General features: G+C 35.9%; 1 protein-coding gene across 1 annotated transcript in view; it reads right to left on the reverse strand.

The window, feature by feature from the left end:
• Window positions 1-22,236, reverse strand: part of sip1 (septin interacting protein 1) — a 292,796-nt gene extending 270,560 nt beyond the window's left edge. Inside the window, exons 1-2 of the mRNA XM_090395420.1 lie at window positions 22,072-22,236; window positions 4,828-4,934 (exon numbers count right to left, since the gene is read on the reverse strand). Coding sequence (XP_090251546.1) covers window positions 4,828-4,933 — 106 coding nt within the window. The 5' untranslated portion in view covers window position 4,934; window positions 22,072-22,236. The remainder of the gene's footprint in view (window positions 1-4,827; window positions 4,935-22,071) is intronic.
• Window positions 22,237-22,469: the final 233 nt, after the last annotated feature.

The raw sequence follows: 22,469 nt of genomic DNA on the forward strand, positions 1-22,469 counted from the left end.
CTTTAAATATTTGGAGATTACAATTAAAGGATTTAATTGTAATGTCCAAAAATTTTAAATCCATTCCATTAATTATAATTAAAGGAATGGATTAATTCAAAATTAAGTAATTTTGAATTATACTAAAATGTATAATTTTATTGGTAATAAACAATATTTTTTCATGAAACAAAACATGAAGAATATGTTTTATTTTTAAGTAATTTTGAATTATACCAACTGTATAATTTTATCGCTAATAAATAATATTTTTTCATGTTTAATTTTTTTTTTTTTTAATTTTTACCATAATTTTGATATTTTATCCAAACATGTATACACTGTACTTACAGTGTGTATGTATATTTAGAAAGCTTGCAGCACCCCCACGATTTCAAGCCACGAGCCGCCACTGTTGTTCACATACTCGTATGTACTTTTTCATGTAGCAGTTTTTGCATGTTTTATATATTATTATTATTACGTGACACCTCCAGGGAGTCCAAGAACTCATCGTGGGAGAGCATGCTACTTTACTTTGCCAAATACATCTCTTTCTCTCCACTACTACTTAATTCTCCAACTATGACACTACTACCATCAATGCCATCTATCGCCCATCATCACCAACAACAGTATTTTTTGTCTGTAAATTGCATGTGTCCTGAAGGCAGATTTGTCTGTATGCAGGATGAAAAACCTGAGTTTCCGGGAGAAAAAACCCTGCTACCACTGTATGAGATCGGCTACCTCGCCTTCAACTGAAAAAGCCCATATAAGGATTCCTCTTGTCACGACGAGAATCAAACCAATATATATGGTTCTGACAATCCACTGGTTCTGTTATCATCATCGATTTCCTGATGCAGGTAAAATTGTTGATAGGAAATTAATAATAATGGAAACTTAAATGTACAGTGCTCTCATGGTAGCCTGAACACCCCTTGAGGCTACTATGAGAGCACTATACATTTAAGTTTCGATTATTTTTAATTTCCTATCAACAATTTTACTCCAAATTAGTCTACTGCACTCCAATATAGTCATATCTAACATCGTAATCTTCTAAGACACTTCTGAATGAATCAGTCCACCTGGATCTTTTTCCTGCTATCTTGCCACTAATCACTTGTTTTTCTAATCTTTCTCCTCCCATTCTGTTTACGTGATCATACACCTTAGTTAGACCTGCTCACAAATTCTTGAATGCAAACCACGTCAAGTTCCTTTCTAATGTCTTCATTTTTCATATGTCTCTGCACATTGATGCCACCTGCTCAGCTGTAATTTTTCTCAGAATTCTCATATCTGTGATCTCTAATCTTTGATGTGCTTTATTTCTAACTTAATTTCAGATCCATAACATAAAATTGGTTTGAACACTGTCTTATATACCACTAGTTTAGTGTTTTGGCTAATTTCTCTCATTCTAAATAAAAATCATCCAATTGGCTCCCTGCCATTCCAGCTTTGCTTATTCTGTTATCAAAAAAATAATTTTCATAGTTTTTTTTTTTGGGGGGGGGGCTTGCTGATTTTCATGCCAAATTTGTTACAGCTGTTATTCAATTTAGTTAGTGAATCCTGGAGACTTGCACTAGATGTGTTTAGTAGTACAACATATCTGCATAAAGCAAATAGCTAAGTTTCATATCTCTGATTCAAATGTCAATTTAAACCCACTTTCTTCCATAATGTGATCCACATAGATGATAAGAGTGGAGATCATGCACATCCTAATCTTACACCTGATCAAACCATCGTCTTGTATTTCTTTCAATTTTAACTGCTGACTTACAACTCAAATATAAACTATGTATTGTTCTGTATAATATTCCATTTACCCAATTATTCCTATTGTCAACATACAAGTTTCTTGTATTTCCTGTTTTTATTGGACTCAGCTATATTTTCTCTCCAAATTTATCACTTGTCAGTAGATCATGTTGTCCTGGCTATAAAATATCTCACCCACCTTTGGACATGGGCCATGGAAAGATTTGGAGGAACTCATGTTATTGCTCTTGATATTTCAAAAGGTATCTGAACATGTCTGGCACCAAGAACTACTGAACAAGTGGCAATCTTACAGCCTCCCTCCTACACTCTATGACTGGCCTGCCAGCTTCCTCACCATTTGTTCATTGTGTATCATGGTGGATGGCTTTCTCTCATCAAATTTCCCCATCAATGCTGAAGTACCCCAGAGTTCTGTGCTCTCACCTACACTCTTTCTCCTTTACACATCAATAACTTCCTTTCTCTGACTTCAAATCCTATTCACAGCTTTTCCAATGACAGTACTTTTCATTGCTCTTCCTCATTTGACAAACCCTGCAGTGTTCTAAATGTTAGATGCCTCAAGATCTACCATAATAGTGACTTAAACACTGACCTTCTCAACATCCTCAATTGGGGTGAAGTCAGCTTAGTAAATTTCAATGCCAAAAATACCGAAGCCTGCTTTATTACCTGCAAGAAAAATCCTACCTCATCCCCTCTCACATTTGATAATGTTCCAATTTCTTTTCAAGATCAGCTTTCTCTTTTTGGGTTGACTGTCAAATCTAGTTAATCCTGACACAAACACATTACTTACATAGCCTCCTTAGCCTCTAAAAAGCTTGGTGTTATTTTCCATTCTAAACATTATTTCTCTTCCTTTCAACTCCTAAGACCTTATAAGTCTCAGATCCAACCAATTTGGATTTTGTACTCTTATGTACTCTTCCCATATCTGGGGAAGGGCACATAAGACCTCCCTAAGAATTCTTGAATGATATTCAGAAGAGGACAATCCGCCTAACAGATGACCCTTCTCTCACAGACTCCCTTCAGTCACCTTATCATAAGTGCTCTTTTTCAGTGATGTGCCTTTTCTATAAGCACTTTCATAGGCATTGCTCCTCTGAGCTGGTTACTACCATTCCTCCACTTTCTTCTAACCATTATTATTATTATTATTATTATTATTATTATTCAGGCCTCCATGGAGTCGAAAGACTCATCGTGGGAGGTCCTTTCTAAGAACATAAAGTCTGTCAAGACTCATCGAGGGGGAGATCCCCCCCCCCTAAGAAACACAAAGTCTATCATACCACTCCTTAAACTCATTGACCATTCTCGCTCTCACCATTCCATCAGGCAATGCATTCCACGGTTCAACCACCCTCCATGCAAAGAAACCACTCCTCACCCTCTTGCTCACAGTTTCCTTTCGTAACTTTCAGGGATGGCCTCTTGTCATCACTCCTTCCCACTATTCAACCAAGCAAAAGAACTCCCCAGTGTCAACCGTGTAACCACCTCTCAACAGTTTAAAAGTCTCAATCATATCACCTCTCCTTCTTCTATCCACCAAACTCTGCAGTCCACATTCCCTCAGCCGATCTTCATAACTATCCTTGTACAGGCCTGAAACCATCTTTGTCATCCGTCTTTGTATCCTTTCCACAGTTAATTTATTCCCTTCAAATCCTGGAGACCAAATCTGAGAACAATAGTCCAAGTGTGGTCTGATCAGAGATTTATACAACGGAATGATAACCCTCCTATCTCTACAGGTCAGTGTCCTTCTCATAATTGCAATCCTCTGTGTTATCTTCACCACATTTGCAATATGTCCCCTAAACTTCAGGTTTCTATCAACCATCAACCCCAGATCTCTTGTCTCCTCTACTTCCTCCATCATAACTCCTCTCATAGAGTATGCTGCATCCCATCGATGTTTCCCAAACCTCAAGACCTTACATTTTGCTGCATTAAACCGACACCCCCCATTCATTTGCCCTTCTATCTAGTTTATTCAAATCCTCTTGCAGGACTACCACATCTGCACTATTACTAATAATCCTTCCTAGCTTTGCATCATCCGCAAACAACTGAATATCCCCTTGCAATCCACTGGCAAGTCATTGATATAAAGGTTAAACAATATAGGTCCTAGTACTGAGCCCTGTGGGACCCCACTTGTAACCCTCTGCCTCCTTGAAACTGCTCCACCATACACAACTATCTGATACCTATCAGACAACCAATCCTGAATCCAGTTGACCAATCTGACATCCAGACCCATGTGCTGCAACTTAAATATCAGCTTATCATGTGGCACCCTTACAAAAACCATGTAAGAACTAGAGCAGCCACTGGCCAACACCAATATGCCGTCCAGTCTGAACATGCTGAACTAACTTCTCATCAGCTTCCTTTGTTCTACCCACTGCTATTCTTCAGAACAATCTTCCACTGAGTACAACCTACCACTCTTTAAGAAACATATCAACAGGCTACATTTTTCCTCCTTAATCACTTTCCCACACAAGGCACTATAGTGATATAGGTCTTGTGGCCTTTCATGTGTCGGGTCATCTTAAAAAAAAGAAAAGACATTCATTAGTAACCCCCCCTCCTTCCCAAAGCAGCAGCAGCAGCATGCACTATAAAAGTGTAGTAGGCAGAAGTCTATGCTACTGCAGGCTAGTTTACCTTGAGTTATCCTTTAGGAAGGATAATTTTTTACCCTCATTTTGCTATTGCTAACAAAATCTCATTGTTTTCAACCATGTCTTTATAGTTGATTAACAGTATGAATTTGATTTAATTTCTGTCAATGTGAACATTGAAACAGCTTTGAAAAGTTTGAAAAGTTTTTTTATTGAAAAAAAAAAAAAAGCAAACTAATTACAGCACAACTGTTAAATTTTAAATTGTTAAACATAATAATACCATTTAGGGATTTTGCGATTTTATTATTTTGAGTTTTTTTTTTTTTTAAGAAGAAAATATAAATATACAAACTTCGTACAGCCATTTATAAAGCAGTTAAATCAATAATTAGTAAAATTTTACCATAAATTTGTTGTTTCTTGGTTAGCTTTCTTTTTACCCTGTCAGGATTGAATTCGTTTTCTATATCCCAATCTGTTATCTCAAACTTTTCGATTTCTATAGCCATTCTTTAAAATAAAATAAAATAAATAAGTAAACAACCACAAAGAATATAACTAAATTCTAATTTAAATACTTTATGTATAATTGGAAGGAATACAATAAAATTAAGTTTTTCTGGTTTACTATTACATAAGCTAAAAGCAAAATCAGTAAGATTATATTTTAAAAGTTGTGAATTACAAGTAGATGCAAAATAAATGAAATCATCCATTATTCCTGTTTGTTTTTTACCATTTCCACATAAAAGGTTGCTGGACTTACACATCATAGCCAACTAGAAGTCAAGAAGAAATGTGATGTTTTTCAAGGAATGGAAGTTATAGTCCTGAAGAAATTAGATGAGAAAAGCAGTTTCAGAGAATACAGGTAAAGAGAAGAAAGAGGAAGGGTAATTCATTAGATTTGTAGTTTGACTGTGAATAGATGTTGACCAGCTACCAATTCAATCTTGATAGGACTGAAGGAAAGTAGATGAATGATGCATATTAGTTAGATGAAACTGCCCATGAAGAAAACTATCTGTAGAAAAGGCATATAGAGAAGACAGATCATTTGTGAGAGATAGTAGCAAAAATGAGTTCATAAGCAAGAAGTCAAATTAAGTAAATTGCACTCTTTTGGGCAATAAAATATTTTTTGGGGGAATTCTGGTGCACCACTCCAAATGTCAGAAAGTTTTGAAGTTGTTAGACAAATTTTGGATTTGTGGAGGATTAGCAGCTATACAAAGACTAACAAAGAAGGCTGAAGAGTATACTGGCAATGACCAATTTAGATTCAGGAAACAACAGGGAACAAGAGAAGCAATCCTAGTTCTAAGAATGGTTATGGAAAGAAACTTTGAGAAGAATCAAAATACTCTGATAGTCTTTCTTCACTTGGAGAAAGCTTTCGATAGTCTTGACTGGAACCAAATGCTTCACCCCCTAAAAACGATAAAGGTAGATTGGAAAGATAGAAGGCTCATATTTAATCTTTACAAGCACCAAAAAGCCGTAATAGAAACAGCCAGCAATAAAACAGAAACCGCAATAGCAAGAATAAGTAGAGATGTAAGACAAGGTTGCTCTCTTTCACCCATACTGTTTAATCTTTACATTGAAGATGCAACAAATAAATTGAAAGAACTAATAGGAAACACGAATTAAGAAAAATGGAATTGAAATTAACTGGCTACGGTTTGCAGATGACATAGCAGTTATAGCTGATAACGAAGATAAACTGAAAACCAACCTTATAAAGATGGAAGATATTTTCACACAGTACAGCCTAAAAATTAATTATAAGAAAACAAAACTATTAATTACAAGTAAAGCAAATCCAATGAAAATAAACCTGGAAATAAATAATAACCCAATACAACAGGTATCCTCCTTTAAATATCTTGGAAGTCTGATCACGGAAGATGGAAGAAACCAATCAGATATTAAAGCATAAATAATCTTGGCCAAAAAAGCCATTCTACAATAAAAGAAACATTTTCACCAGTAAAGGACTTAGCATCCAGCTCAAAAAAAGGCTAGTGAAAACATACATATGGAGTATTGTGTTATATGGTTGTGAGGCCTAGATGCTAACAAAACAAGACATAAAAAAGTTGGAGGCATTTGAACTTTGGTGCAGGAGAAAGATGATGAAAATTAGTTGGACAGAAAGAAAAAGTAATGAAGAAGTTCTAAATATAGTTCATAAAGAGCAGTCACTAATGAACCACATCAATAAGAGAAGAAAAAGCCTAATTGGACACCATCTGAGGCATGGGGGATTGATCACAAAAATAATGGGGGGGAGGAGGTTTATTTTGGAAAGGGGCCATGGGGCAGACCAAGAATTTCATATATAAACAACATAATGATGCTAACTGCCACTAAGAGTTATGAAGAGATAAAAAGGAGGTCACAAGAGGGATGTTATGACATGCTGCTATAACTAACCAATCTTCGGATTGATGCACCAGAGAAGCAGCAGCAGCTATATAGGCAAAAAAAATAAAAATAAATAAATAAATAGTCTTCAAAATTCCAATATAATGAACACATGAAGAGGACTAGTATAAAAAAACCCTTTTAAGTCTCTAGTCATTTACTCTTATGTAAAATGAGCATACTCTTGATGAAGAGTACATGTCAGCACATGAAGCCAGTCAAGGATTTCTCTGACATTTCAAGTTCCTTAGTACTGAACAAGTTTTTGCATTCTTAAGGTTTCTGCCTGGTCTCTGAGGGGAACCAACCAGTTGGAAACAGCTGTCACGCCAGTGAAAACCTTTCAAAATGGATTAATAAAAGGCGAATATATAGATGCTTGGGAGGCATGTCTTTTAAGTAATCTGTGCTAAGGCAACTCGTGAATGCCTGCCGGAGAGTGTATTCCTGTAAACTCTCTACTTACAGCAATAAGGTAAGGTCATCATCTGGAGCATTGCATGAGCGTGTGCACACACACATATATACACACAATATATATATATATATGTAGAAAGTTTTTTACCTTGGGTATACTATATGTTAAAGATACCAAGCAATTTTATAAACTTGGTTTTAATCCTTTTTCCAAGTAAGCAAACAAGCAGGTAAGTCAAGTTTGCGCCTGAAGTATTTTCAGGTCTGAGGCAACTCGTGGTAAAGGTGGAGTAAGCTCTGATCACTTTCCTTAGTATCTCCCATATCACCCATAATGCAAAGCACATCTCCTTGCAGACATGTATGATGCTATGCATTAAGGGAAAGGCCACTACTCAGACTGGTTTCCCTGTTTAAGTGCAGCGTTACCTCTCCAAAAAACTCGTGAGATCCCTCCCGATCATCCAATAATGAGAGACCCACAGGAACAAAAACTCAGAAACTCAGCGTTGTTCCCCGTCAGTAACAGGCTCACACTGTCACCGAGAACTCTCAGTGTTGGCTCTACCCCATGGCAGGCTCACCCCACCACCGAGCAGAGCAGCTCATATTTCATCTGGGGGAAGTAACAGCAACAGCCATGCCTCAGTTAAATTCATGGGCTACAGCACTGCCACTACACAGACTGGTTTTGACCTTTATTGAGGTCTCATCAGTAGGAGCCAGATCTTGAGATGCCAAGGTTGAAGTAATGCAGAACTTATAAATTTTACCTATACAAGTTGCCACAAGGTGTATGACCTTATTAAATAAAAATCTCAGGATGAGAGAAAGATTTTTTGCTTGCAGCATATTGAAAGAATTGTTTGGGATTCTCTTTAGCTTGCATAGCTAGTTTCCTTTCATAATCCGCTTTTGCTTTTTTTACCACACTTGTTACCCTTCTGGCCTGCACTTTATATCGTTCATGTGCCTGCAGGACACCTTTCTCTTTAAATTCTCTCCATAGCTGTTTCTTTTTTTGCAGCTCAAGCTTAATGGTGTTATTCATCCATTTAACCCCTACTTGTTTTACTATTCGGACCCTCATACAATCAGCCATAACCTCCTGTAAATGCTCCTTGACCACTTCCCATGCTCTATCGACATCCAGCCCTTCCAGTTTTACATGCCATGGCACTGATCCAAGCAATCTCCTAAGCTTGTCATACTTGCCAGCAAGGTAATTCCACATATACCCTGTCTTAATCGAAAATTCTACACCTTTAGCCACCTCCCAGGTCAAGAACTTATGATTACTCTCACCAATAGGTGGCAACATGGTCATATTCATTACAGTCAAATTCTCAGATGCTATTACCAAGTCAAGCACTCTCAAACCCATAGTATTTTCAATTACATGCTGTCTCAGATAGTTATCCCTTAATAACTGAATAAAATCCACTTCCTTCTTCACATGTTTCTTCTCCTCCTTCCAATCAATGTTACCATAGTTGAAATCCCCCATAATAATTACCCTCCTTCCTCTCATTTCATCAATTTGTTTATGCATACTATCTCCACCATCTATTCCATCACCTGGTCCATAACAGCACCCAACTATTTATTTTGTTCTGCCAGTCTCAATCTCACACCAAATAGCCTCAAATGTGCTCTTTTCACTATCCTGCAATACAACTTCAATTATCTTTGGCTGCAGTTCATCAGCTATCATCAATAACACTCCTCCCCCCATTTTATTCTCTCTGTCCCTCCTAAACACTATAACCTCCACATTCTATCCCACTAACTATATCATCTTCCATCAGCCATGTTTCATTAATGCCAATAACCTGTGGCCAGGAAGAGCCAATCAAGGCAAAAAATTCTTCCTTCTTGTTCGTAATACTCCTCGCATTAGTATACATGAAATGCAGAGGTCCCTTTGTCCCACCCCTATCTTGATGCGTTATTCTAACTATCCCATTCCAATTTCTTGTCCTTAGTACTGGCTTGGGTACATTATATACATTCTTACACTCAACTGCCTCACTGATGTCCGCATATCCACTTCCCCCCTTCCTTGGTAGTTCTAGTTTCCATGGTTCTGCACATCTATTTTCACTTCATTCAGCAACACTTTTTCCAGTCTCTGCACACCAAATCCAGGCCATCCATCTTGTATAAATCCTTTCGCCCATCAAACTCATTCCATAAGTCCACGGATTCCACACCACACCATCTGCATAACCTGCACATAAAGTTATTTGTGATTATGGCCCTCCTTCTAAACTCCTCTCTGTCGTACCACGGCAACAGACTCACCATCCTAACTCTGTCACTCTTTTCTTTCACTACCTTTAACAATACTTTAAAGTCCTCTCTCATAAAAAATTTATCTCCTTTCAATTCCTTCTTACCCGCCACAACCATCAATTCTTTCACCCTGTTTTTGCGCTCTAATACTCTCACTTACATCGTTAAATTTTGCACCCAAAAATATCCAGCAGGATAAAGCTATTCTCCTCCATAGATGCAGGTTCAAATATGAATGCCTTTTAAAGAAAGTTGTGAAGCTATTTTACACTGACTGATTTTATACCGAAATGATTGTCTCTCTCTCTCTTGAAGATCTGGGAGACTTTTATTTTATGTAAAAAAAAAAAAAAAAAAAAAAATATATATATATATATATATCTTAAATATTAATTATTATTTTCTTATCATTTCCTAGCTTTTATTATTTTCATCCTTTATCCAAGTATAAGAGATTATTATTTTTTTCTTATCATTTCATATATTAAAAAAAAAAAAAAAAATATATATATATACTTAAATCTTAATTATTATTTTCTTATCATTTCCTAGCACACGGCAACAATTGTATTTTAATAGGTGATCCACCGAACATTCGTTACTTGTATTCCATTCCTAATGACTTGTTTGTGTGACACTGAAGATGTACTATTAGTTTGAGTATGAAATATCGGTACCTTATTAATTAAAAAGTTATTACTGTGATCTTACGTATTCTTTTAATAACAAAGATGTGAAGTCATTAGCCTGTATATGCAAGTAGCCCAGACGCGAAGATACTTCATGCACAAACTTTGTTTGCTTACATTTGGATAAAGGATGAAACCAAGAATATAATTCAAGCACACATATTATGTGTTTTGCATTGAGGGATAATAAGGCAATTGATGTGAAGTCATTAGCCTGTATATACAAGTAGCCAGTTGTAAAGATACTTCACATGCAAATTTTGTTTGCTTATATTTGGATAAAGGATGAAACTGAGAATATAATTTCTTGGCATCTTTAATTTATAGTATAAGCAAATGAAAAAACTTTCAAGATATACAGGGTGTTCGGGATAAATTTGACAGTTTCGTAAGGAAAAAGAAAATCTTCTTTGTATCTATTAAATTTAATGAATTGACAAAAAAACATTACAGGCAGAGTTAATTACAATACTATCAACAAGATTTACTCAAAATAACCACCATTAGCATCGATCACAGCTTCAATTCTGCTTCGGAACCTCGAACAAGCTGATGCTACAGTCTCCCTGGGAAGGGCCGCAAAAACTGTTTTAATTTTATCCATTAACTGGGCTTTTGTATTACTGGAAGTGCGATTGGTGTCTTTTTCAACTGCGCCCCATACAAAATAATCCATGGGGTTAAGGTCTGGGGAGTTTGGAGGCCAAACATTTGGACTGGTGAAGTCGTAGAAATTTTCAGACAACCATTTTTGACTTTTCCCAGAGGTGTGGCAAGGGGCCGAATCCTGCTGCCATACATACGGCCTACCATTGGCTACCCTTGTTATCCAGGGCTTGACTACAATTAGCAACTCCACGAACAAAGCCCGAATTCCAATGCCAGGGTTCTTCAACACCTGTTCCTGCAGATTTGCGAGGAATTCTGCTGTACGAACGCAATCAGATCGTCTGCTAGGGATCTTTCTTCTTGCTACATCCTCGTAGTCACCATTGCAAGTCTCTAGTTCATGCCTGATTGTTTTTACTGTATTCAGGGAGCATTGGGCAGCAGTCGTAATATCCTTATTTTGATGGCGGGCACGAATCATCATGATACAAGTTATTCTCTTCCATGATTCAGGTGGGTTCCAGCTATCCAACCTTTCTGACATCTTGTATATGAATGAAGAAGGGTCCAAACTTTTAAATGAAGAGAAGTGTGTGTTAATACATGTAACTTACGGAAAATATAATTAATTATAAATATGTCAAATTTATCCCGAACACCCTGTATCTCTAATCCATAGTATTTGAGTAAAAAGATATGACACCTTTTAGCTACTTGTATATGGAAATATGACTTCTGATTACTTCAACCTTGTTATTACTTCAGGGTCTGGCTCCCATTGATAAGACTTCAATAAAGATCAAAAACGGTCTGGCACTCCCAATATATTACATCACTGGTTTTTTTTAAGGTGAAATTGGGTTTCCAGAGCTTGATTCTTGGTACTTGTGTTTCTTCTTTTGGCACTGGTGTCTGTAAGGTGGCTTTTTGTGTGGGGGGAGATGAAGTTTGTTAATTTTTATGATGACTGTATTACACTTTTTTGTGTGTTTTTATTTCCTTTATGATTTCTAAGTTTCTTGGTTGTTTCAGTGGCATTCCTCATCATGCATAGCATTATACACGTCCATAAGACAATATGTGCTTTGCATTATGGGATACTAAGGCAACTGATGAAAAGTCATAAGCTTGTGTGTGTGTATACACACACACACACACACACACAAGTAGCCCAGTTATGAGAATACTTCACATGCAAACTTTGTTTGCTTACACTTGGATCAAGGATGAAACCAAGAATATAATTTCTTGGCTTTTTTTTTTGGTGTAGAACCTTTAATTACATGTCAATATCAGAACAGCAAATAGTAGATTATGTTTATTATTATTATTACACCCTGCATGGAGTCAGCACTCATCGTGGGAGGTTTATTCAACTGACAACATATTTATCATACTGAATCTTCCTTAATATCTTGCATTAAAAACACATTCTGGTAATGCTTTCCATTCACTGACAATTCTCCATGTAAAAAATTAAAGAAGTTAAAAAGAAATTAAAGAAGAGTGTAGTTAATTACTTGAAACAGCACATAACTGAAGGGAGACATGGTGTGAGAGTGTTGGACCTGGTTACTGGTTCAGAGGATATATGCATAAGTAAGGTGTCCTCGTTACCTCCAATTGGTGAAAGTGATCATGTGGATCATTGACTTGGGAGGTTGCAAAATCTGTGGATTCTTTTGTTAAGAAGGGTTATATACAGAACTACAGGTTAGGTGATTATAGTAAGTTTCGGAGCGAGCTTGCAGCCATCCCATGGCAGAACGTATTGCAGGGGAAAGATGTTAGCAGTGCATGGGATAAAATCAGCGGGTATCTGAGGAAAGCAATATCAGATTGTGTTCCCATAGTCAGGAAGACAAACAAGGTAGGCATTAGATGGATGAAAAGTAGTATCAAGCTTGATCTGCAAAAAAAGAAAACGTTATGGAGAATGTACAAGGAGAAATGCAATCAGTACACCCATGAGCAGTACAAGGCTAAAAAGGTTACCAGCATAGTAAGAAAAGCTAAATCAGATTATGAGAAGACCTTAGCCAATGAGATCAGGGGTAATCCCAAAGAGTTCTGCTATGTGGCAAGTAAAAGGAAGAATGACTTCGGAAGGATAACTTTAGTGGGTGCTGATGCTATTGAGGTGACAAAATCAGATGTAATAGTCAAGTTACTGTGTGATCACTTTTCAAAAGTCTATCACGCAAGTGAGATATCTCTGTACCTGTAGCAATAACTAATATGAGAATTGAAGTTAAGAAATCAGAGGTACTTAATATATTCCAGAGGTATTTAATATATTTCAAAATTTAAATGCAAACACTGCTGTAGGTTTAGATGGAATATCAGTTCGGGTGTTGCGTGAATGTGCAAAGGAATTGTCAACCCTTCTTACTTGGATATTTAACTTAAGTTTGAACTCTGGTCTGGTCCCTAGGGAGTGGAAGTTAGGCAAAGTGGTTCCTTTGCATAAAGGTGGCTCTAAAACTGCAGTAGTTAATTATAGGCCAATCACCATCTCAGGAATAGTGGTAAAAGTATTGGAAAAGTTGGTTAAAGACAAAATTCAAGAATGGGTGGATCAAGATATGATACCCTATAGAGGCCAACATGGTTTTGTTCAAGGTAGATCATGCCTTAGCAATCTATTAACTTTTTATAATAGAATGACGTGAGTTGGACAAAGGAACTGGCTACACAGTGGTACTTCTGGATTTTGCTAAGGCCTTTGGCAGGATACCCCATGGAACACTGCGCAAATTGGAGCAGATGGAAATGGATACTAAATTGGTGATATGGATAGGAGAATGGCTCAGGGAGAGATACCAGAACGTGGTGTACGGAGGAGCCGAGTCCAAGATGAGGCAGGTGACCAGTGGTGTGCCTCAGAGCTCTGTGCTTGGGCCATTGTTGTTTAATTTGTATATAAATGATATAGGAAATGGCTTAAAAGATGATATTCAGTTGTTTGCTGATGATGCAAAGTTGGATAGCGGAATAAAAAATCAAGCTGATATTGAAAGTTTGCAGGATGATTTAAATAAGCCAGTAGAATGAGCAAAAGGTAATGGATGTCAGTTCAATGTGGAAAAGCGTAAAGTTATGCATTTTGGGATTAAAAGATTACCAGCTGTGTACTACATTGATGGAACAGTACTTCAAGAGATTGATGAGGCTAGGGACTTAGGGGTGTTGGTAGATAGGGAGATGAAGTTCAGGGGGACATATTGCTAAGGTGTCCAAGATTACACATAGGATTACTTGGTTGTTGAGGAACACACTGACATCCAGAGATAAAGAGGTTATTATTCCCCTTTATAAAGCGTTGATACTTCCACATCTGGATTACTGTGCTCAGGTCTGGTCACCTGGATTCCTTGGAGATGAGGAGGTTGTGGAGAGGGTTCAGAGAAGAGTGACTAAGTTGGTGAGTGATGTAAAAAATGCTCCCTACATTGATAGATTGCAAGCTTGTGGATTGCAGAGGTTGGTTGATAGGCGGAGAAGAGGGGATATGATAGAAACATTTAAATTACTGAAAGATTTTTATAGGATTGATGCAGGGGAAATGTTTCAGCTGTGTGATAGTGATGGAAGAACAAGAGGTCATCCCTGAAAATTAAAGAAGAGTGTGGTTAACAAGGGTGTGAGAACAAGGTTTTTTGCCTGGAGGGTGGTGAATCAGTGGAATTCATTTCCTGACTTAGTTGTGAGTTCTTTGTCTGTAAATGAATTCAAGAAGAGATATGACAGATATTGTTTTGCTATTTTGGGTCTCCCACGATGAGTCTACTGACTCCATGGAGATACCCATAATAATAATAAAATAATAATAAAATCTACTCCTCACACCCCCTTTTCACCACACTCTTACATAACTTCCAGAGATGACCTCTGGTTTTTCCCCTCTCACCTTCTACTCTTTTTATAATCTCATCTGAATTAATCCAATAAAATCTTCTTACTAACTTTTTTTTTATCTAGTTTTAACTATGATGGCTGTTGTAATGCATGTCTTTGTGTTTGAGGTGCTTATATTTTGGTTGAATTTTTTTTTTTTTTTTTTTGATGGTTTTCGTTTTCCAAGGGTGATATGATTTTACTGTTTATTTTTTATAAAGTGGCTTTTTTTTATTGGGGGTGGGATGCAGTTTATTAATTTTTATGATGAATGTGTTGCGTTTCTTTTCTTTTATATTTTCTAGGATTTTATTTATTTTCACTTTCTAATGTGAGTGTGTAGGTTTTCCACATGATGCAGCATTTTTTTTATTGGTTTGTCATCATCATCATACGTATCAAGGATTTAGGCCTAGTATGGCCTGTTCCGGCCTTAGAAGTCATCGTTGAATCGTTTAAGAGGACGTCCTGGTTTTCTTTTTCCTAATGGCTTGTACTTTAAGGCTTGTTTTGGTAATCTTTCTGTTTTCATTCTTTGAACGTGTTCCATCCATCTATGTTTATATTTTTTAATTTTTTCAATTACTGGTTCTTGGTTTAATTCTTTCATAATATCTTCGTTTCTTTTGTGATCAAATAGGGTATACTTTGCAGTTTTTCTCATAAACTTCATTTCTGCTGTTGTTAATCTTTGTTTGTCTTTTTGTTTTATTGTCCAGATTTCGCTTCCATACATTAAGACCGGTAGGGCTAATGTATTGTATACTTTTAGCCTGGTTTGTTTTTGAACTAGGTTTGGTTTAAATATAGAGTTAATTACTCCTGTTATTTTTAAATATTTTGCAATTTTTATGTTTATATCTTTTTCATTTTCATAAGTGATCATGCATCCTAGGTAGTTAAATGAATTCACCTGTTCTAAGATCTTGTTATTGGTTTATTGGTTTGTAGTGAATGAATATTGTTTGTGATAGTTTTATGGATGGTTTTTTGTGGGGGAGATGAAGTTTGTTAATTTTTATGATGAATGTATTGCACTTTTTTTTGTGTTTTTATTTCCTTTATGATTTCTAAGTTTCTTGGTTGTTTCAGTGATTATAAAAAGTCAGGTTAGCTTTTGAGTTTTTAACCTGACCTTTTAAAGTATATGAAACCAACATATCACCCCTTCAGAAATGCATAATTATCATTATTGTACGTGCACCTCCGTGGAGTCCAAAGACGCATTGCAGAAGACCCAAACTATCCACACAATCTATCATACCTCTCCTTGAATCCATTAACAGGCAAAGCACTCACAATTGATTCTGGCAACCCAATCCACTTATTCACAACTCTCCAAGCATCTAGTCCTCACAATCCTACTAACCACACTTTTATTCAACTTCCAGGAATGATCCCTTGTTCTGGCCCCTCCAGTCAAGTGCTGAAACATTTCCTCCACATCAATCTTATAAAACCCTTTAAACAACCTAAATGTTTCTATCATATCCCCTCTTTTTCTCCTATCAACCAACTTCTGCAATCCATGCAGAAGTTGGTTGATAGGAGAAACCTTCAATCTATCTTTATAGAGAAGATTCCACAGACCCCTCACCATCTTGGTCACTCGCCTCTGAATCCTATCCACCGCTTCCACATCCCCAAGAAACCCAGGGGACCAGACTTGAGCACAGTAATCCAGATGTGGAATTATCAAGGCTTTATAAAGAGGAATAACAACTTCCTTATCTCTTAGGTTGGGCTACCTTAGCAATATGTCCTCTAAACTTTAACTCTGTCTAACCACCCCCTAAATCTCTAGCTTCCTCTATTTCATGGAGTACAATGCCATCGATGTGATACACAGCTTGTAATCTGTTTATCCCAAAATGCATAACTTTACATTTCTTCACATTGAACTGACACCCATTATCTTTTGCCCATTCTGACAGCCTATCATCGTACAAGCCATCCACATCACCTTGATTAACTAGTACTCTACCTAATTTTGCATCATCAGCAAACAACTCAATATTTCATTTCAAGTTATTTCCTATATCATTTATGTACAAATTAAACAGCAATAGTCCCAGCACTGAACCTTGTGGCACACCACTAGTCATCTGTTTTCGCTCCGATTCTGTCCCTCTATATATCACTTTTTTGATATCTGTCCAGCAGACACCCATTTATCCATTTAACTAGTGTCATATTATCCATCCCCATTCGTTCTAATTTGCATAAGAAAATTCCATGTGGTATTCTGTCAAATGCCTTTGCAAAATCCAGCAGAATTTCTGTTTAGTAATTTCCTTTATCCAACACTGCTGGTATTCTATTATGTTCGTTCTTGGCAGTTTCCCTTCTGGTATTGATGTGGTTTGATTTGATTTTTTGCATGGAGTTGTATTATTTGTTTATTCAATGAAAACACTAAGCTGTTTGTTAGGTTTGGTGTTTTATGGCAACGATTTTCAACAAGTGTGCTGCGAGATTTGTGAAAACAAATTAATTGAAAGAAATAATGTTGTAATTTGCGCATTTATTTATTAGTGTCTGGTCTTCCATCCATACCTGAAGCTCCCTTATTTATATTTTACGAAACTTACGGTTAGTGAATCAGTTTAAAATTGTGTGTTAATTAGCTTTAATCTTTTGATAAGTGCACAAAAAACTTCATTTAATTCTCTTATTTTTAAGGTAACAGGTAAGTGTTCTTTTATTTTATTTATTTTTTTTTCATTCAGTTAATTTTATTCAATAGTATTCCTTTAAAATGGATATTATATATTCATTTGAAAAAATCAATAAAAATTTTAAAAAATAATTTTGAGTATTGTTTTTTCTTACTCAAAATGTCAAAATATAGTTTAAATTTTTTTAGAGCAAAAAGGATAAGTAATTACTATTAATAATATCTTGTGTGTGTGTGTAAATCAATCAAAATTATGCCTATTTTTTGCCACATCATCAAAAAAATTAAAAGAATATATTTTTACTGTGCCACAGAATTTTAATAATTAGTCTAGGTGTGCCATATTATGAAAAAGGTTGAAAATCACTGTTTTATGGAGTATTCAGATTTTTGGTGTTTTGTTTGCTTTTTGTGATTTTTCAAGCTCTTTTAGTGTCTCAGTACTTTTTTTTGCATCACTTGGTTTCTCTGTATTAGATAATATAATATACAATAATCTACCATTTGAGCCTCCATAGCTCAGCCAGTATAGACGAAGCCCTTTGGTTGGAGAGACCGGGATTCGATTTCCATCAGTGAAATTAGGAACTTTTATCTGGTCACTTTCGACGAAAGGTGAGTTAGCCGGTCTTGTATGGAAGTAGAGAGTTTTGTCACCTGGAATTCTGGTTTTTCATACCCCAGTACAGGCAAAAAATAGAATCAGCCCTGTGAACCCACACGGATTACAATCATGAATACTGGCCTTAGGGATCCAGCAAGGAGTGATGAACTGGCTGCGTGGCTGCATTAAATTGGTCATGAATCCCTCATAAGGGGGACTCTACCCATCCTAAAGACGGATGAGACTAATCAATCAATCAATCTACTATTTATGCAACTCCTGGTAGTACACCATGTAATTATACTTCAATTATCAGATCTTTCCATATTCTGATAATTGCAGAGTCAGATAAACATTAGATCACTGTAACATAATCACTGTTAGTTGAGTTACATTAAATGGAATAATGATAAGTATTATTGTTTTTATTATTTTTGCAAGTTTTTATTATTTTTGCAAGTTTTTATTATTGGAAGTTAGGTTATGCAAAAAATATTTAGTGTAAAATAAGTCAGGTAACATTATTTATTTGCAGTAAGCCAATAAATAATGTTTAAGCCGAACTCAGGAAAACTATATAAGCATTACAATTAGTGAATAATGGATTGCAGTGTGAAACACAAAAAGAAGGATGGGAATAATAACACTATTTATTGTTAATGTAATTTTAAGGTACTGAAGATTGCAAGTAATAAGTTGAACTAATAGTCGAGAATAAGAGAATGTCAAGGTTTTTGTGGTAACTGTATTAAAAAATTAATGAAATTTTATAGGAAGAAATTATTATTATTAATAACACCTCCAGGGAGTCCAAAGACTCATTGAGGGAGGGTACCTCTACCGGTCGGGTACCTCTTCCCCTCTACAACTCTCCGTCTCCACCACTCGCAACTACCTTCATCATCTACACCAACACCATCCACCACCAACCACCACCACTAGTATTTTCACCGACAATCACAAACATCCATGCCAATGGTGGGATTCGAACCCGCAGCCTTTTGGTTGGTGAGAGGATACACTAATCACTCAGCCAACCAGGCTGGCAATTATGTTAAGTAGATTATTATTATTGACACCTCCAAGGAGACCAAAGACTCATCGCAGGAGGGCACCTACTATACAACACTCCGTCTCCGCTACTACACCAAACCTCTACTACCAATCACCTACATCAACGCCATCTACTGCACACAACCACCACAGCTAGTATTTTTGTCTGTAAATTGTGTGTTCTAAAGGGTCGATTTGTCTGTATGCTGGATGAAAAACCCGAGTTTCTGGGAGGAAAAAACCCTGCTACCTCTGTATGAGATCGGCTAACTTACCTTCAATTGAAAAAGTCCATATAAAGATTCCTCCTGTCATGACAAGAATTGAACTTAGGCCTTTTCTAATCGAAGGACGCAACATACCGTCATTCTTCATTGCGCTACAGAGGCGCTTAAATAAATGCATTCATATTTGTAGATTTAGGGACTCAAAAACACACGTGTTGAACAGATTATTTTATTAATTACAAATAAAATAAAACTTGACGTTTCGACCTCTATATCGAGGTCATCATCGGAAGAATACAACTGTATACAGAACCAAGCTACATGCTCATGCTTTCTATATCAGTAAACTAAATCTACGTAGTTAATAAATCTTTTTTCTAGCCTGACCTTTAGTGATAGAAAGGAAAAACAAAAATAAATAAAGAAAGAAATAATATTATATATATAAAAAAAAAAAAAATTATACATATATTATAAATAGATAAATGCAACTACAATAAACTGTTAGAGTCCTCATGCATTAATATTCTGGATAGTTACAAAATGATTTCTTTCAGTTGCTATTGAATGTTCTAAACACGTCACCAGGTTGTCTTCTTGTAGTGGGAATTTTTCTAATGCTAGTTTAGGATGTTATACAGGTTGTAGATGGGTCCTCCACATTCTTGAAATGGTGAGGCCATCATTTTTGTTGAGATTTGGGTTGTGTTTGAGCATTTCACATTTTTTCACATTATTTTATTTGTAATTAATAAAATAATCTGTTCAACACGTGTGTTTTTGAGTCCCTAAATCTACAAATATGAGTGCTGATCACCGTGTAATCCTAAAAGAAATAAATAAATGCATGTTTACCTTCTGTGGTTTAATTTATACTGTATTTATTTTTCTTAGATATTTTCCTTACTGTTATTGTTCCCCTCTTATTAAATTTATGTTTTGTTTATATTTGGTGTTTTGTGTTTATTTTATTTTCCACTAAAATATTCCCTCTAATCTTGTGTTTTTGTTATCTACTTCTTGCATTCACATTCATGTGACTAATGCCATCACTTATGACAACAACAATCATGTATTTTTCTTAAATTCTCAGTTATCAGGGAAAAGTCCATCTCCAAGACTTGTACTGAGCTTATTTCAAATGAAGGTGAGTTAGTCAGACTCGTAAAGTGGTAGCATTCTTCACCTCCTCCTCCTCCTCCCCTCCCCCCCACACACACAAAATAAAAATAAAAAGTAGGCATCCAGTCTGAGAACATGCAGTTAATGGACAAAAAGTTTAGAGAAAATGGTGAAATACAGTGAATGGTGAATTATTTGATGGTGTAATGTTGTGTGTGGAGTCCTATAATGACATAAGGGGTCACATAATAATATGCTATGATATGTGTAACTTAAAATGTCATCGCAACAGTACTCTAATATACTGTGCATAACTGTTTGGAATGTGTCTTAAAACCTGATATCTAGATTTAACTTGGTGACAGAAGTTCTGCAGCAACATTATTTCATATTGAAGAAACTGAACAACAAAAGACAAAACACATCTATGGATAAAAGAATGTGCAAAGCATTATTTTTGGTAGCAGTTTTTACAGTATATTTAAAGTGAAACAATTCTACCTAAAGGCTTAATACATTAGCCAGTCTTGTTTCAACTAGACACAAAATGTGAAGGGGAAATTTAAATTTTCTGCAGTTAAAAGTATTGCACAAAATATACAAAAATTTAATCTGATAATGAAAACTACACTTTATACAAAAGTACTCAAATAAATGATATATAACTACAATAATATTCAAATATTTGTCTTCATACTTATCAGCTTCTCTGAAAATATTTTTGTATGATGCATCAAACACTTGGCAGGGAAATTTTGGAAGAAGTTGAGGAGATAAGAGACCTTGAAGTGGTAGTGGTGGTGGACAAGGATCTGAAGTTCAAAGGTCACATTACATAAGTTGTGAAGACATCACACCAGATTATTGCAATGAGACAGAGGACCTTAACTTGTAGAAGTAAAAAAGTTCTGGTTCCATTGTAGAAGACTTGATCTGGCCTTGTATGGATTGTGCGATTGGAAATGAGGATATATTAGAAAGGGTTCAGAGAAGACCGACTAATGTCATAACTGGTCTTTGATATCTAGGATATGAGGACAGATTGAGGAACTGCAGTCTGCAAAGCCTTGTGAATAGGAGGAAGAGAGGGGATATGATTGAAACATTTAAGTTGATAAAGGATTGTTACCAAGTTAATGTGGAAGAAATTTTTTGTAAAATGGGAGAAGGGCATGGGGGAGTGAACACGAGGATATACTGGAAGCTGTATAAGAAGAGAGAGAGTGAGCAGGGGCATGTTCTTTGCATGGAGGGTGGCTGGCAAGTGGAATGCATTGTCTGACACTGATGAGCTTTCTGTGTAACAGTGCTTGCCTCCCGCAAGGAGTCATTTGACTCCATGGAGGTCTGGTATTAATAATAATGATGCTCGCTGCTTGGCTTCACCAGTGTAATTCGATGTTCATGTTTATTTTGTGGAGTGAAAAGCTTCCAATAAAGGCTGGCTTTAGTCAGTGAATTATTTTTCATGCGAAAAATAGCAATTTAAGCGTAGTCTAGTGAGGAACACATACCCTATATTTAACATATTCACTATTAAATTTAATACTTTAATATACAAATCAGCTGCAACCGCGATGTGTGAGCAAGACAAAATTCACAAGTTTTAATAAAACTATCAGCTTACATGAAATAAAATTTTTCTTTTCCAAACAGCTTATCCGATAATTATAAATGATATTCGGTTTCGTCACAGGCAAACAACTTTCTCTCGTTGTTGTTATTTCAACTGAAATTATAAAAATATCACTAGCCCATTATTCCTTTTAATCAACATGTAAACACATATTCAGAAACCACTAAACGAAACTTTGACCAAAATACACAGTAATGCGACACCTGTAAAAGTTGACCAACGTTACAAAAATCAAAAAGTGAGAAATAAATTAACATTAACAGTAAGTACAAAATGATAATAAAAAAACCAATAATAATAATAAAGGTTCCACTCAGGGCCGTGTCTTTATAGTATAGTAGTACCAAAATAACTTTTATCATGGTCATACATACACTATAAGTATTAGC

This window comes from Typopeltis vanoorti, chromosome 7 (genome assembly GCF_054136105.1).
Source record: "Typopeltis vanoorti isolate ZY-2024b chromosome 7, IOZ_Tvanoo_1.0, whole genome shotgun sequence".
Lineage (NCBI taxonomy): Eukaryota > Metazoa > Arthropoda > Arachnida > Uropygi > Thelyphonidae > Typopeltis > Typopeltis vanoorti.